Source organism: Scyliorhinus torazame, chromosome 7 (genome assembly GCF_047496885.1).
Source record: "Scyliorhinus torazame isolate Kashiwa2021f chromosome 7, sScyTor2.1, whole genome shotgun sequence".
NCBI lineage: Eukaryota > Metazoa > Chordata > Chondrichthyes > Carcharhiniformes > Scyliorhinidae > Scyliorhinus > Scyliorhinus torazame.
Genome location: NC_092713.1, coordinates 305,431,008 through 305,447,168, shown reverse-complemented (window position 1 = coordinate 305,447,168; position 16,161 = coordinate 305,431,008). Strand labels below are relative to the sequence as shown.

The 16,161-nt window shown below is 49.1% G+C and overlaps 1 protein-coding gene across 1 annotated transcript in view; it reads right to left on the bottom strand.

The window, feature by feature from the left end:
- Window positions 1–315: 315 nt before the first annotated feature.
- The window catches only part of LOC140427148 (protocadherin-18-like), a 43,530-nt gene continuing 27,684 nt past the window's right edge, over window positions 316–16,161 (bottom strand). The window contains exons 4-6 of the mRNA XM_072512695.1: window positions 15,211–15,377; window positions 9,735–10,221; window positions 316–890 (exon numbers count right to left, since the gene is read on the bottom strand). Coding sequence (XP_072368796.1) covers window positions 9,737–10,221; window positions 15,211–15,377 — 652 coding nt within the window. The 3' untranslated portion in view covers window positions 316–890; window positions 9,735–9,736. The remainder of the gene's footprint in view (window positions 891–9,734; window positions 10,222–15,210; window positions 15,378–16,161) is intronic.

Here is a 16,161-nt window from a genome sequence, read left to right as displayed (position 1 = left end):
CTTCAAAGGCCAAAGTTCATGTCTGACCCTATCTACCCTTTCTGATATTACTTCGAAGAGCTCAATAAACCTGGTCCAGCAGCATCCCTTTTGAAATCAGTGCCGACTATTATATTTCCCGTCTCCAGCTGGTTTTCTACTGGATCCCATTACCTTTCCTCCCAGTATTTCCCTACACTTGTCCCATCTCCCTTGACTGGAGTAGTCTGCCAATACTGACATGAAAAGATTGGTCACGTGGACAAAGGTACTGGCGGGGGGGGGGGAGCAAGTGACAGCTGCAGTTTAAATATCCCTCAAAAAACCACGTCACTGTTTTAACTACTCCAATTTTCCTCACATTTTATTGTAAAAGGCAAAATATACATTAGGCAGTTTGAGTAATAAAGGAAGATGACAGAAAATATACAAATATATAAATCCCGTGCACTGAGTCAGGAATAAATCATTAAATAGAATAGAAAAATATAACAGGTATAGGGCAAGGTCAAAACATTCACCACAGAACTTCCTTTCAGTAAGATATCTGTAAAAGATGGGGAAATATTTACAAAATAATCCTTTCAATGAACGCACATAAAAATATTGACCCCCCCCCCCCACAGGGTCCAGTCCTGGGCCGATGAGGCACACGGGGCAGGGCTTCTGCTGGAAGTCTTTGCTGTTGTGATCCATTGGTTCAGGGAGGACTGTAACACGCACACGCACATGCACACACACACACAGAGGCACTTCAAGCAGCAAGGTCATGAACTCAAATGTCTAGACCCATTGGGTCTCTTCAGCTTTGCATCCAACTTCCTTAAGAAACCAAGCAGGAATGGGCGTGACATTTGATACCAACCTCCTCCAGATTCACCCAACTCTTCACAATGGACAGCTGAAGAGACCTACAAGAAAAAGTAAATATGTCAATAATATACAAACTGGAGAGGCCAGGTTAATGAACTCTTCACCCCACAATCTACAAATCCAACAATAAGGATGGACTTAGGATTTACAGCACAACTCACATCAGTGAACCTCCTCCCTCCACACTTTATATCATCAACATATCCTTTTATTCTCCCTCGTGTAGTTGCCCAGCTTCCCTCTCAAAAGCATGAGGCCTTTCTAAAACCTCCTTCATGACCTCAGGATGTGCCAAAATACTTTACAGCCAATCGCATGCAGCCACTGTTGTAACATTTGAAATTCTGCAGCCAATAGGGACTCAGCAAGCTCCCACCAGCAGCAAGAGGGATAAGCATTTGTATTTATATCGCACCTTTCATGGCCGTGGTGTTTAAAAATGCTTTACAGCCAATGAGTATTTTAAAGTATTACTGCTGTAAAGTGAAAAGCACAGCCGTCAATTTACGCAGCAATGTGATAACGCCCAGTTTTAAGATGTTGAGTAGCAGGTCAGGTAGAACTAATTGACCAGGGAGAACACCCCCGGCCTTCGAAAAAGATGCCACAGTCACCATTATATTCACCCAAGAGAGCTGACCCAAATGAACTTGGCTGAATAATGGCACTTCCAAAAGTGCAGCACTCGCACTGCACTGGGAATATCGGCCCGGATCACAGGATCCAGGCCTCTGGAGTGGGAGCAGAAATGCTGTAGAGGCCATTGGACAGGAGGTAAAATGCAAAACAGAAGATAGTTGACAGTCTCTGGCCTTGTGCCACGTTTGAAAATGTTTTCAACAGGCCCGAGAGTAAATCTGATCATTTTTTGTGGAAAAGAATCTCTTTGGAAAGTTCCAGGAGGCTGAAAGTGTGTCACTCTAGTTTGTCCATGAGAATACCTCAGTCAAACACACATCCGTTCTGAGAACAGAGCGATAAAGCAGCCACACCCTGAATGAGCCAGAGGAAACACCTGGAATGGGTGCCAGTAACAAGCTATTCTGTACAAACAGACCGACTCAGCAATCATTAAAAAGTCTATGGCACGGGGGAGGGGCAGAGCTGGAGGGGCCACCGTTTAAAACGGCCCAGGACAGATTCCGTTACCTGGGGGTCCAGATAGCCAGAGACTGGCCACAGATCCACAAGTGGAACCTGACCAGCCTGGTGGAGGAAGTAAGAAAGGACCTTGGCAGGGAGAGTGCAGACGATCAAGATGAACGTACTGCCAAGGTTCCGCTTCCTGTTTAGATCAATACTGATCTTCATCACCAAGGCTTTCCCCCCCAAAATGTAGACAGTCTAATCATGGCGTTTGTGTGTGGGGGGGGGGGGGGGGGACAAGAACCCGAGAATTCCCAAACCGACACTGGAAAGGAGGAAAATCAGAGGGGGCTAGGCTTTACCAAACCTACAATACTACCACTGGGCAGCAACCGCAGAAAGAGTGAGGGGATGGGTACAAGAGCCTGACACAGACTGGGTACAAATGGACTGGGTACAAATGGAGGCCTCCTGCAAAGGAACGACCCTCCGGGCCCTGGCCACAGCAGCACTCTCATCCTCCTCAACAAGATACACAACGAGCCCAGTGGTAGCGGCCATGCTGAGAACATGGGCGCAGCTCAGACAACACTTCGGGATAACCAAAATGGCCCCCATCTCCAGCAATCACAGATTCCTCCCAGCCATGCTAGATACCACCTTCAAAAGATGGAGCCGGGACAGGAGCACACTGACGGGCGGGGACTTCTATGTAGGGCACAGACTGGCGACACTGGACGAACTGACCAGGAAGTGGAAACTAAGAAAAGGACAGGAAATGAGACACCTCCAAATAAAACACTTCCTCCGCAAAGAGACAGTAGTGGCGTGCCCTGGGCCCCAGAAAACACTAGTAGAGGACCTGATAGGCACAAGCAGCAAGAAGGGGGGGGGGGGCGCGATGTGGGAAAATATACGGACAGTTATTGGACAGAGCTTGAACACCACTGGACGAGACCAGACAAAACTGGGAGGACAAACTGGGGAATCTTCGGGGTATCGGAGCAGCCAGAGCTACACATGGGGGAAGGGGGCCGACGCCCTTGCTTTCGATTCCCTAATCGCACGCCGGAGAATCCTGCCCGGCTGGCGATCGGCAGCACCACCCACAGCTGCAGACTGGCTCGCTGACCTCTCGGAATTTCTCCACCTGGAGAAGATTAATACGCCATCCGAGGGTCAGAGGGAGGCTTCCTGGATACTTGGGGGCAGTTTGTTGGCCTGTTCCAAAACCTGTTCGAGGCCAGCAACGAGGAGAAAGTTAAGAAAAAACCAAGATAGAGGAGGAAGCAAAGGACTGCGCAATCCGGGGGGGGGGGGGGGGAGGAATGGGGAAACCCACAAAGGAGGGAGGGGAGAGTAACACCCCCTCTCCCGGATGATAAAAGCAAAACACAGCTGAAGCCAAAGGGGGGAAAAGGGAGGAGGGGGGAGGGAGGAGGGGGGAGGGGGAGGAGGGGGGGAGGGAAAGGGAGGAGGAGGAGGAGGAGAGGGAGGAGGAGGAGGAGGAGGAGAGGGAGAGGGAGGGGGAGGGGGAGGGGGAGGGGGAGGGGGAGGGGGAGGGGGAGGGAGGGGAGGGGGAGGGAAAGGGAAAGGTGGGAGGGAGGGGGAGGGAAAGGTGGGAGGGAGGGGGAGGGAAAGGTGGGAGGGAGGGGGAGGGAAAGGTGGGAGGGAGGGGGAGGGAAAGGTGGGAGGGAGGGGGAGGGAAAGGTGGGTGGGAGGGGGAGGGAAAGGTGGGTGGGAGGGAGGGGGAGGGAAAGGGAGGAGGGGGGGAGGGAAAGGGAGGAGGGGGGGAGGGAAAGGGAGGAGGGGGGGGAGGGAAAGGGAGGAGGGGGGGAGGGAAAGGGAGGGGGGGGAGGGAAAGGGAGGGGGGGGAGGGAAAGGGAGGGGGGGGAGGGAAAGGGAGGGGGGGGGAGGGAAAGGGAGGGGGGGGGAGGGAAAGGGGGGGAGGGAAAGGGGGGAGGGAGGAGGGGGGAAGGAGGAGGGGGGGAGGGAAAGGGGGGAGGGAAAGGGGGGAGGGAAAGGGGGGAGGGGAGGAGGGGGGGAGGGAAAGGGGGGAGGGGAGGAGGGAAAGGGGGGAGGGGAGGAGGGAAAGGGGGAGAGGGGGAAGAGGGAAGGGAAGGGGGGTGGGAGACTTTAGACCGATCCAGAGGACTGCGAATGTACATAGGGTCAATTAAATGAAAGACAAAAACCTCTCTGTACAATAAAATAAATTAACGCGGGTAAGAAAAATGCGATGTATATATTATACAATTGTTTATAAATATGAGAAATGCCAATAAAAAGGTGTGTTTTTAAAAGTCTACGGCAAGAGCAGGGTGGACGGAGAGGCAGTGGGTCTAATTCGAGAGCTCCAGTGGAGCTAAGCTGGGCCAAACAGCTGTAGTCTGTACTGTACCCATGTTTCAAAGGGTTATTTCCTATCAATTGTACTTCAAGGGGGAACTCAATGACACATTGTAATGGGACAGATCAACTGCCTTTTTCCCCTATCAGTGGGTAAGAGATTTTGGAACACAGTCCAAAGTCCCCGAATTTCAAGTGAACTTTTCTCGATATTTAACATATTTTTCTTGCCTTTCCAGGCTCCCATTTGTCTCCTAGCCCCCAATCTGCCAGGATTTGCTCAGAAATTGGAAGTGTCCAACAGTGAGTATAGTACTGTAGTGCTCATGCTACTAACCAAGAGAGGACACAAATTCAAATGTCACTGACGGGGTTTAAAGAAAATCTGGACATAAAAAAGATCGTCTCAGTAAAAACCACTATGAAAGGTTGCCGGATGGTCATCAAAAACCCAACCAGTTGACTAATGTTCCTTGGGAAAAGGAAATCTGCCATTAGCAGGCAACAAGGGATGGACAATAAATGTCAGCCTTGCCAGTGATGTGGAGATGCCGGTGTTGGACTGGGGTGAGCACAGTAAGAAGTCTTACAACACCAGGTTAAAGTCCAGCAGGTTTGTTTCAAATCACTAGCTTTCAGAGCACTGCTCCTTCCTCAGGTGAATGAAGAGGTAGGTTCCAGAAATATATATAAGACCATAAGACACAGGAGCGGAAGTAAGGCCATTCGGCCCATCGAGTCCACTCCACCATTCAATCATGGCTGATTTCAACTCCATTTATCCGCTCTCTCTCTATAGCCCTTAATTCCTCGAGAAATCAGGAATTTATCAACTTCTGTCTCAAAGACACTCAACGTCCCGGCCTCCACCGCCCTCTGTGGCAATGAATTCCACAGACCCACCACTCTGGCTGAAGAAATTTCTCCTCATCTCTGTTCTAAAGTGACTCCCTTTTATTCGAAGGCTGTGCCCCCGGGTCCTAGTCTCCCCTGCTAATGAAAACAACTTCCCTACGTCCACCTGATCTAAGCCATTCATTATCTTGTAAGTTTCTATTAGATCTCCCCTCAACCTCCTAAACTCCAATGAATATAATCCCAGGATCCTCAGACGTTCATCGTATGTTAGGCCTACCATTCCTGGGATCATCCGTGTGAATCTCCGCTGGACCCGCTCGTGTACCAGTATGTCCTTCCTGAGGTGTGGGGCCCAAAATTGCTCACAGTGTTCTAAATGGGGCCTAACTAATGCTTCATAAAACTTCAGAAGTACATCCCTGCTTTTATATTCCAAGCCTCTTGAGATAAATGACAACATTGCATTTGCTTTCTTAATTACGGACTCAACCTGCAAGTTTACCTTTAGAGAATCCTGGACTAGGACTCCCAAGTCCCTTTGCACTTCAGCATTATGAATTTTGTCATCGTTTAGAAAATAGACCATGCCTCTCTTCTTTTCTCCAAAGTGCAAGACCTCGCACTTGCCCACGTTGAATTTCATCAGCCATTTCTTGGACCACTCTCCTAAACTGTCTAAATCTTTCTGCAGCCTCCCCACCTCCTCCATACTACCTGCCCCTCCACCTATCTTTGTATCATCGGCAAACTTAGCCAGAATGCCCCCAGTCCCGTCATCTAGATCGTTAATATATAAAGAGAACAGCTGTGGCCCCAACACTGAACCCTGCGGGACACCACTCGTCACCGGTTGCCATTCCGAAAAAGAACCTTTTATCCCAACTCTCTGCCTTCTACCTGACAGCCAATCGTCAATCCATGTTAGTACCTTGCCTTGAATACCATGTTAGTACCTTGCCTCGAATACCATGGGCCCTTATTTTACTCAGCAGTCTCCCGTGAGGCACCTTATCAAAGGCCTTTTGGAAGTCAAGATAAATAACATCCATTGGCTCTCCTTGGTCTAACCTATTTGTTATCTCTTCAAAGAACTCTAACAGGTTTGTCAGGCACGACCTCCCCTTACTAAATCCATGCTGACTTGTCCTAATCCGACCCTGCACTTCCAAGAATTTAGAAATCTCATCCTTAACAATGGATTCTAGAATCTTGCCAACAACCGAGGTTAGGCTAATTGGCCTATAATTTTCCATCTTTTTCCTTGTTCCCTTCTTGAACAGGGGGGTTACAACAGCGATTTTCCAATCCTCTGGGACTTTCATTGACTCCAGTGACTTTTGAAAGATCATAATTAACGCCTCCACTATTTCTTCAGCTATCTCCTTTAGAACTCTAGGATGTAGCCCATCTGGGCCCGGAGATTTATCAATTTTTAGACCTCTTAGTTTCTCTAGCACTTTCTCCTTGGTGATGGCTACCATATTCAACTCTGCCCCCTGACTCTCCTGAATTGTTGGGATATTACTCATGTCTTCCACTGTGAAGACTGACGCAAAGTACTTATTTAGTTCCTCAGCTATTTCCTGGTCTCCCATCACTAGATTACCAGCGTCATTTTGGAGCGGCCCAATGTCTACTTTTGCCTCCAGTTTGTTTTTAATGTATTTAAAGAAACTTTTACTATCATTCCTAATGTTACTGGCTAGCCTACCTTCAGATTTGATCCTCTCTTTCCTTATTTCTCTCTTTGTTATCCTCGTTTTGTTTTTGTAGCCTTCCCAATCTTTTGACTTCCCCCTACTCTTTGCCACATTATAGGCTTTCTCTTTTGCTTTGATGCATTCCCTGACTTCCTTTGTTAGCCATGGCTGCCTAATCCCCCCTCTGATAACCTTTCTTTTCTTTGGGATGAACCTCTGTACTGAGTCCTCAATTACTCCCAGAAACTCCTGCCATTGCTGTTCTACTGTCTTTCCCACTAGGCTCTGCTCCCAGTCGATTTCCGTCAGTTCCTCCCTCATGCCCCTGTAGTTACCTTTATTTAACTGTAACACCTTTACATCTGATTCTATCTTCTTTATTTCAAATTGGAGATTGAATTCTACTATATTATGATCACTGCCTCCTAAGTGTTCCCTTACTTTAAGATCTTTAATCAAGTCTGGCTCATTACATAACACTAAGTCCAGAATGGCCTGTTCCATCACAAGCTGTTCCAAAAAGCCCTCCTGTAAACATTCAATGAATTCCCTTTCCTTGGGTCCACTGGCAGCATTATTTACCCAGTCCACCTGCATATTGAAGTCCCCCATGATCACTGTGACCTTGCCTTTCTGACATGCACTTTCTATTGTGTGGTGCATTCTGTGCCCCTGGTCCTGACCACTGTTGGGAGGCCTGTACATAACTCCCAGTATGTTTTTTTTGCCTTTGTGGTTCCTCAACTCTACCCACACAGACTCCACATCATCTGACCCTATGTCGTTTAGTGCTATTGATTTAATTTCATTCCTAATTAACAAGGCAACCCCACCCCCTCTGCCCACCTCTCTGTCTTTTCGATAGGTTGTGAATCCCTGGATGTTTAAATGCCAGTCCTGAACCCCCTGCAACCACGTCTCTGTGATGCCTACCACATCATACCTGCCAGTCACAATCTGGGCCACAAGCTCATCTACCTTGTTCCGTACACTGCGCACATTTAAATATAGCACCTTTAATTCTCTATTGACCGTCCCTTTTTGTTTTCTTAGTGTGGTGGACCTTGGTTTACTGAGCCTTTCCATACACTGTCATATTTTGTGGGATGGGGACTATCGTAACCTCTCCTGAGTTCTGTCTTTTCGTGCTTTTTTGTATTCCTAAGCAGCTACGCTTCCCACTGATTACTTCACCTCTTGGTTCCCTGACTTTCCCTTCCCCCCCAATCTCTAGTCTAAAGTCCTATTGACCACCCTATTTACTCTTTTCGCCAGAACACTGGTCCCAGCTCGGTTCAGGTGGAGACCATCCCAATGGTATAGGTCCCCCCTGTCCCAAAACTGATGCCTGTGTCCCATGAAAAGGAATCACTCTTTCTCATACCACTCTTTCAGCCACGTGTTAACTTCCCTTATTCTTGCCTCCCTATGCCAAATTGCACGTGGCTCGGGCAGTAATCCGGAGATTATGACCCTTGAGGACCTGTTTTTTTTTTTTTTTTTTTTTTTTTAATTTGAATCCTAGCTCTTTATAATCTCTAAACAGGTCCTCTTTTCTAGACTTGCCTATGTTATTGGTACCGACATGGACAACAACAACTGGATCCTCCCCCTCCCTCTCCAGTATCCTTTCAAGCCGGTCAGAGATGTCCCGCGCCCTAGCACCGAGCAGGCAACATACCATGCGGGACTCTTTATCCTGCTCACAAAGGATACTATCTATCCCCCTGATAATAGAATCCCCTACAACTACAACTTGCCTATTTACTCCCTCCCCTTGAATGGCCTGCTGAACCATGGTGCCTTGGTCAGCTGACTCATCCTTCCTGCAGCCCTGTTCGCCATCCACACAGGGAGCAAGTGCCTCATACCTGTTGGACAGGATCATGGGCTGAGGCTCCTGAGTTCCTGACTGCTGGTTCCCTTTACCTGCCTGCCAATATATAAACAAAGTATGCAAGACAATGCTTTGAATGTGAGCATTTGCAGGTAATTAAGTCTTTACAGAGCCAGAGATAGGGGTAACCCCAGGTTAAAGAGGTGTGAATTGTCTCAAGCCAGGACAGTTGGTAGGATTTTGCAAGCCCAGGCCAGATGGTGGGGGATGAATGTAATGTGACATGAATGCAAGGTCCTGGTTGAGGCCATACTCATGTGTGCGGAACTTGGCTACAAGTTTCTGCTCGGCACTTTTGCTGCGACAATGGATGAACGGACATCCCGTGGCAATCGCCAGGCAGGAATGTTCCCTTCCAGTCAGCCGTCAAGGGCATTCAGCCTCTGATCTCCGGGTAAGCGTTCTCCAAGGCGGCCTTCAGGACGCGCGACAACGCAAAATCGCCGAACAGAAACTTATAGCCAAGTTCCGCACACACGAGTGCGGCCTCAACCGGGACCTGGGATTCGTGTTGCATTACATTCATCCCCCACCATCTGGCCTGGGCTAGTAAAGTCCTACCAACTGTCCTGGCCTGAGACAATTCACACCTCTTTAACCTGGGGTTACCCCATCTCTGGACCTGTAAAGACTTAATTACCTGCAAATGCTCGCATTCTAAGCATTGTCTTGCATCTTTGACTTTGTCTATATACATGTTTCTGGAACCTACCTCTTCCTTCACCCGAGGAAGGAGCAGCGCTCCGAAAGCTAGTGATTTGGAACAAACCTGTTGGACTTTAACCTGGTGTTGTAAGACTTCTTACTGAGCTTTGCCAGTGACACCCATGTCTCAAGAATTGCTTTTTAATTTTAAAATGAAGGTAAGCAAATAATCAAGTGCATAATTAACCCGGGGGGGCCTGCATTGAAATGAAATGAAATGAAAATGTACATTGCCAGCGATTTTGGATACTGAAAGTGCTCATTTGTCTTAACAATCACTCACTCACCATTAGACCAGTTGATGGAAGTCCAGCTCTGTCTCCTCTCTCTGCTCCGTGGTTTCATGCACCACAGGGAGATGTCTGGCTCCATTGTTAGGACCACTGCACCCAGGAAATCTGCCTCCAGCAGACGCACCACCCACATCTTCCTCACCGTCGCTGGAGATGCTCCTCCGTCCCGAGAGTTTGAAGAGCAGCTCAGGGCTCGACTCTGCATAGGCATCAGCTTTCTGTGACAGCAGGAGCTGGAAAAGGGCGCTCATCTCCGTCAAGAGAGACCCTTTGACAGCCGGCTCCTCCGTCCTCTGATAAAACTCCAGCGAATCTTTGCCAAAGGTCGAGAACGTATTCTTCTCGCCGTCACAGACGGGTGGAGAATTCTCGGTCACCTCGGGCTTGAAGACGTTCTCCTGGTAATCAGACTGCAATGGCGATGGCAACATCCAACAGAGCTCCTCCAGGCTCAGCTCCTCGCCCGTGCTGGCCCTCAGTCCTATCATTAAAACACAGCAACATAAAACAAAAAAGAGTGAGGAACAATCCTGTTCCAACTGCATGATATATATCGGAATATACTCTACTCGAGATGAAAGAGGTGGAGAATGCAATGCTGCACATTGGTCAACTAACGAGAGGGTTGTTTACAGCACATGGTTAGATACAGAGAAAAGCTCCCTCTACACTGTCCCCATCAAACACTCCCAGGGCAGGTACAGCATGGGGTTAGATGCAGAGAAAAGCTCCCTCTACACTGTCCCAATCAAACACTCCCAGGATAGGTACAGCACGGGGTTAGATACAGAGTAAAGCTCCCTCGACACTGTCCCCATCAAACACTCCCAGGACATATGCAGCACGGGGTAGATACTGAGCAAAGCTCCCTCTACACTGTCCCCATCAAACACTCCCAGGACAGGTACAGCACGGGGTTAGATACAGAGTAAAGCTCCCTCTACACTGTCCCCATCAAACACTCCCAGGACAGGTACAGCACGGGGTTAGATACAGAGTAAAGCTCCCTCTACACTGTCCCCATCAAACACTCCCAGGATAGGTACAGCACGGGGTTAGATACAGAGTAAAGCTCCCTCTACACTGTCCCCATCAAACACTCCCAGGGCAGGTACAGCACGGGGTTAGATACAGAGTAAAGCTCCCTCTACACTGTCCCCATCAAACACTCCCAGGGCAGGTACAGCACGGGGTTAGATACAGAGTAAAACTCCCTCTACACTGTCCCCATCAAACACTCCCAGGACATATGCAGCACGGGGTAGATACTGAGCAAAGCTCCCTCTACACTGTCCCCATCAAACACTCCCAGGACAGGTACAGCATGGGGTTAGATACAGAGTAAAGCTCCCTCTACACTGTCCCCATCAAACACTCCCAGGACAGGTACAGCACGGGGTTAGATAGCGAGTAAAGCTCCCTCTACACGGTCCCCATCAAACACTCCCAGGACAGGTACAGCACGGGGTTAGATACCGAGTAAAGCTCGCTACAGAGTCTAAAACCAACGTCCCTCAGAGAATCGACTGCTACTACATCACTAATATTTTCCCCCATTTTCGACATGATCCATCCAGTTTCCCATTTGAGTGATATTGATCATTTCCTGGCAGTCAGTGACAATTGTTCACAATGAGCTTGGGACTCTGGTTGTGAATCATCAATCTGGATGTCCAGAGTTCAAATTCAACCTGGAGATGTGTGCAACTAAATTCAATGAGACTGCCGGGGCTAAATTTATCAATACAGATTTTCTGTTTCCATTGTTCTTTCATGGGTCTGGCTGTCGTTGGCAAGGTCAGCATTTGTTATCCATCCTAATTGTCCTTGAACTGGGAGACTGGTTCTGTCATTTCAGAGCACAGTTAAGAGTCAATCACATTACTGTGGGTCAGGAGTCACATGTAGGCCAGACTAAGACAAGATTCCATTCCCTAAAGTACATTAGTGATCCAGATTAGTCTTTATGATTAATCGACAATAGAAAATGGTCACTATTGCTACTGCCACACACCGTATAGGACAGGGTGCTCTCGGGGGGGGTGGGTGGGAGTGGGGAAGATCTCGGAAACTTACCAGGTGATGCAGGAGGAGGAGGAGGCCTCGGTGGTGGAGTTGAAAGGTAACTGGGAGGTGGAGTTGGGAGAGGAGATCGAAGATGGGACGTGGGCAGATGCCCTAGGGAGGGTGAATTCTTCCTCTTCATGCGCGAGGCTCAGCCTCATACAGTTTAAGGTGCTGCACAGGGCACACATGACCGGGACAAGGATGAGCCGGTTCTTTGGGGGTGAGGACAGGTGTGTTAGGTGCTCAGGGAGCCCAGCAAATCACACCCATATGTTCTGGGCATGCCCAGCGCTGGAGGAATTTTGGAAGGGCGTAGCAAGGACGATGTCGAGGGTGGTAGGATCCAGGGTCAGACCGGGCTGGGGGCTCGCAATATCTGGGGTGGCAGATGAGCCGGGAGTGCAGGAGGCGAAAGAGGCCGGAATTCTGGCCTTTGCGTCCCTGGTAGCCCGGCGAAGGATTCTCCTTCAGTGGAAAGATGCAAGGCCCCCAAGCGTGGAATCCTGGATCAGCGATATGGCAGGGTTCATTAAATTGGAGAGGGTGAAATTCGCCTTGAGGGTCGGTACAAGGGTTCTTTAGGCGGTGGCAACCGTTCTTAGACTTTCTGGCAGAACGATAGACATTGGTCAATGGCAGCAGCAGCTCGCGGGGGGGGGGGGTTACTTTATTTTTGTTTATGTTATTTAAATTGGAGGGTCTGAGGGGGGTGTATACACCTGTTGTGTTAAGTCAGGGTGTTAATGTTAATTTATTATTTATGTACAGGGGGGGGGGGGGGGGGGGGAGGGGGAGGGATTTGGGGGTTGCTTTTTTAGATTGTGTTTTGTACTTAACCCTGTTGGGTTCTTTTTTCTTTCTCATTTTGTTATTGATATTTTATGAAAACCTTTAATAAAAATTATTTTAAAAAATAAATTAAAATGGTCACTATTGTAGAGACCTGACTTTTTAAAATTCCAGATTTTTATTAATTGATTTAATGGCAGGTACCGTGGTGGGATTTCAACCACGTCTCTGGAGTCTTAGCTTGGATCTCTGGATTATTAGTCCAGTGACATTACCATTACACCACAGTCTCCCCTGAACAGACTCAGCTGGTCTTCTCTTAACTATAGAAGATGAAGGGGGTGATCTAATGGGGATGTTAAAGCAGATGACAGGAGTTAATCAGCTACATAGTGAGGAACTATTTTCGCTTGTGTGGGGGGGCGGGTAAGTGACTTGAATAAGGGGGATCAACCCTTAAAATTAAAGCCAGACCGTTCAGGGGTGGTGCCAGGTATCATTCCCCTCACATAAAAGGTAGTGGGAATCTGGAACCCCCTCCTCCAAAAAAAAAACAACATTCAGTCCGAGGAACAATAGAAAATTTCAATACAGTGCTTGATAGATTTTTGTCGGACAAGGGTACTAAAGATTACAGAAGCAAGGTGGGTAGATGGAATCAGTACACAGATCAGTCAGGATCTCATGGAATGGTGGAACTGTATCAAGGAACTGCATGGCCTCATCAGTTCTCAAGAACGTTGTCAAGTGCCATTAAGGGTGTCATAAAAATTCAACCGACTCCCAACTGTTTTGAGGACAATTCAACATCTACCAGCCCCAGGCAACGGGATTCCAAGGACATGGAGGCCGACTGGTCCCTCGTCCATCTCTGGATACCATTCAAGTCTCATGGCAGCTTAATGCATGATATGTTTTTTGGGAGACCTATTTGTGATAACCAGTGTGCCCCTTGGGTGGCATGTACATAGCTTGAAGGCTCTTCCCGTGTCAAATCCTAAACCAGATAATCCAAATGTGCACTAAAATAAGGAAAATACTGCGGATGATGGAATCTGAAACAAGAACAGAGGACGCTGGAAAAAAACTCAGCAGGTCTGGCAGCATCTGTGAGGAGAGGAAGGGCGTTAACGTTTCGAGTCCTTTTGGCTCTTCATCAGAACTGAAGGGGGAGAGAATGCGCAGATGCAAGAGATTGCAACAAAAAGCAGCAACTTTTGTCAGCAGAGTTCCAAAATGCTGAGCTTTTCTGTGCTTCCCAATTGCACCCCCAAAATGTCTGGTTCTAATTTTTAAGCCTTTTGTCGCCAAGTTCTAGATTTCCGAAAACAAAATAATAAAAACAAGAAATGTTGAAGATATTTCCCCCAAGTCCAAACAAAGTTGTAAAATCGATCAAATTCCAACAGCACGCCCACACGCAAGGCATCCCAATGCACTGTTTACAATGGTGATGGCTGAAGAATAATGAACAATATTCAGGATCCTGAAAATTGTTCGCTCTCGTAGAACACAAAATAAAAACTCAACCAATCTAAACCTCAACAATAAAAACAATAGACTGAAACCAGAAACATATTTTGCAAAGCATATGTTTGCTGTCGTGCACATCAGGCTTAATGAGCGAACACACGCACGCACGCACACACGCACACACGGGCAGAAAGGGAGAGCGCGCACCAGGACAGGAGAGAGAGTCGGAGAGGAAAGGGAGAGCGCGCACCAGGACAGGAGAGAGAGTCGGAGCAGAAAGTGAGAGCGCGCACTGGGACAGGAGAGAGAATCGGAGCAGAAAGGGAGAGCGCGCACCAGGACAGGAGAGAGAGCCGGGGCAGAAAGGGAGAGCGCGCACCAGGACAGGAGAGAGAGCTGCGGCAGAAAGGGGGAGCGCGCACCAGGACAAGAGGGGGAATCGGGGCAGAAAGAGAGAGCGCGCACCAGGACAGGAGAGAGAGTCGGAGAGGAAAGGGAGAGCGCGCACCAGGACAGGAGAGAGAGTCGGAGCAGAAAGTGAGAGCGCGCACTGGGACAGGAGAGAGAATCGGAGCAGAAAGGGAGAGCGCGCACCAGGACAGGAGAGAGAGCCGGGGCAGAAAGGGAGAGCGCGCACCAGGACAGGAGAGAGAGCTGCGGCAGAAAGGGGGAGCGCGCACCAGGACAAGAGGGGGAATCGGGGCAGAAAGAGAGAGCGCGCACCGGGACAGGAGAAAGAATCGGAGCAGAAAGGGAGAGCGCGCACCAGGACAGGAGAGAGAATCGGAGCAGAAAGTGAGAGCGCGCACCAGGACAGGAGAGCCGGGGCAGAAAGTGAGAGCGGCACCAGGACAGGAGAGGGAGCCGGGGCAGAAAGGGAGAGCGCGCACCAGGACAGGAGAGCCGGGGCAGAAAGGGAGAGCGCGCACCAGGACAGGAGAGCCGGGGCAGAAAGTGAGAGCGGCACCAGGACAGGAGAGGGAGCCAGGGCAGAAAGGGAGAGCACGCACCAGGACAGGAGAGCCGGGGCAGAAAGGGAGAGCGCGCACCAGGACAGGAGAGAGAGTCGGGGCAGAAAGAGAGAGCGCGCACCAGGACAGGAGAGAGAGCTGCAGCAGGCTAACACAAAGACTCCTCTCACCGGTTGGTGCTGTCCAGCCGCCCCTGAACAGCAGGTCACTCAGCCCCTCCTCGAGCAGGTGGTCGATGGGCGTGTTTGTGCCAGTGTCCGAGTCGCTGTCTCCCTCCTCACTCTCTCCCTGCCCACTGTCCTTCAGGCTCGTCCTGTCAGCCTCCTGCATTGCAGCTCTGTGACAACAGGGCAAAAATAAACTACCACCCTTCCATTTGATGGAGAGAAAAGCTAAATATGTGCATCACAAGAATGGGGGGGGGGGGCAGAAGAGAGAGAGAGAGCAGTGTAAAAAAAGACAACATGGGCAGAATAAATTATTACATTGTACATATAAAACTAATGAGAAACTATTCCCTGTGGTTAGAGGACACAGATTTAAGATAACTAACAGAAGCAGTGTGGTGACTAGTGAGGAGCAAGGCCTTAGCTTACAGAATGATAGAGGCGTGCTGGTTAAATGGAATTTAACCCTGAAACGTGTGAGGTAATGTAGTTTGGGAGGACTAACAAGGCAAGGGAATATACAATGAACAGTCGGACCCTCGGAAGTGCTACCCTCGGTAGGTCAGAGGGGCCTTTACTTTTAGGCGTGCAGGTTCACACATCTCTGAAGACTGCAGGACAGGTAGATAAGGTGGTTCAGAAGGCTGGTGGGATTCTTGCCTTTATTAACGGAGGCATTCATATCAGAGCGGAGGTTATGCTGGAGCTGTACAAAATGCTGGTTAGGCACCAGCTGGAGAACAGTGTAGAGTTCTGCTCACCACACTATCGGAAGGAAGTGATTGCACTGGAGAGGGTGCAGAGGAGATTCACCAGGCTGGAGCACCTCAGCTATCAAGAGAGACTGGATAGGCTGGGGTTGTTTTCGCTGGAGTGAAGGCTGAGGGGGTGTCAGGAAGGTACTTTTCCCCTTAGTGGAAGGGTCGATAATCATGGGACATAGATTTATGCTAA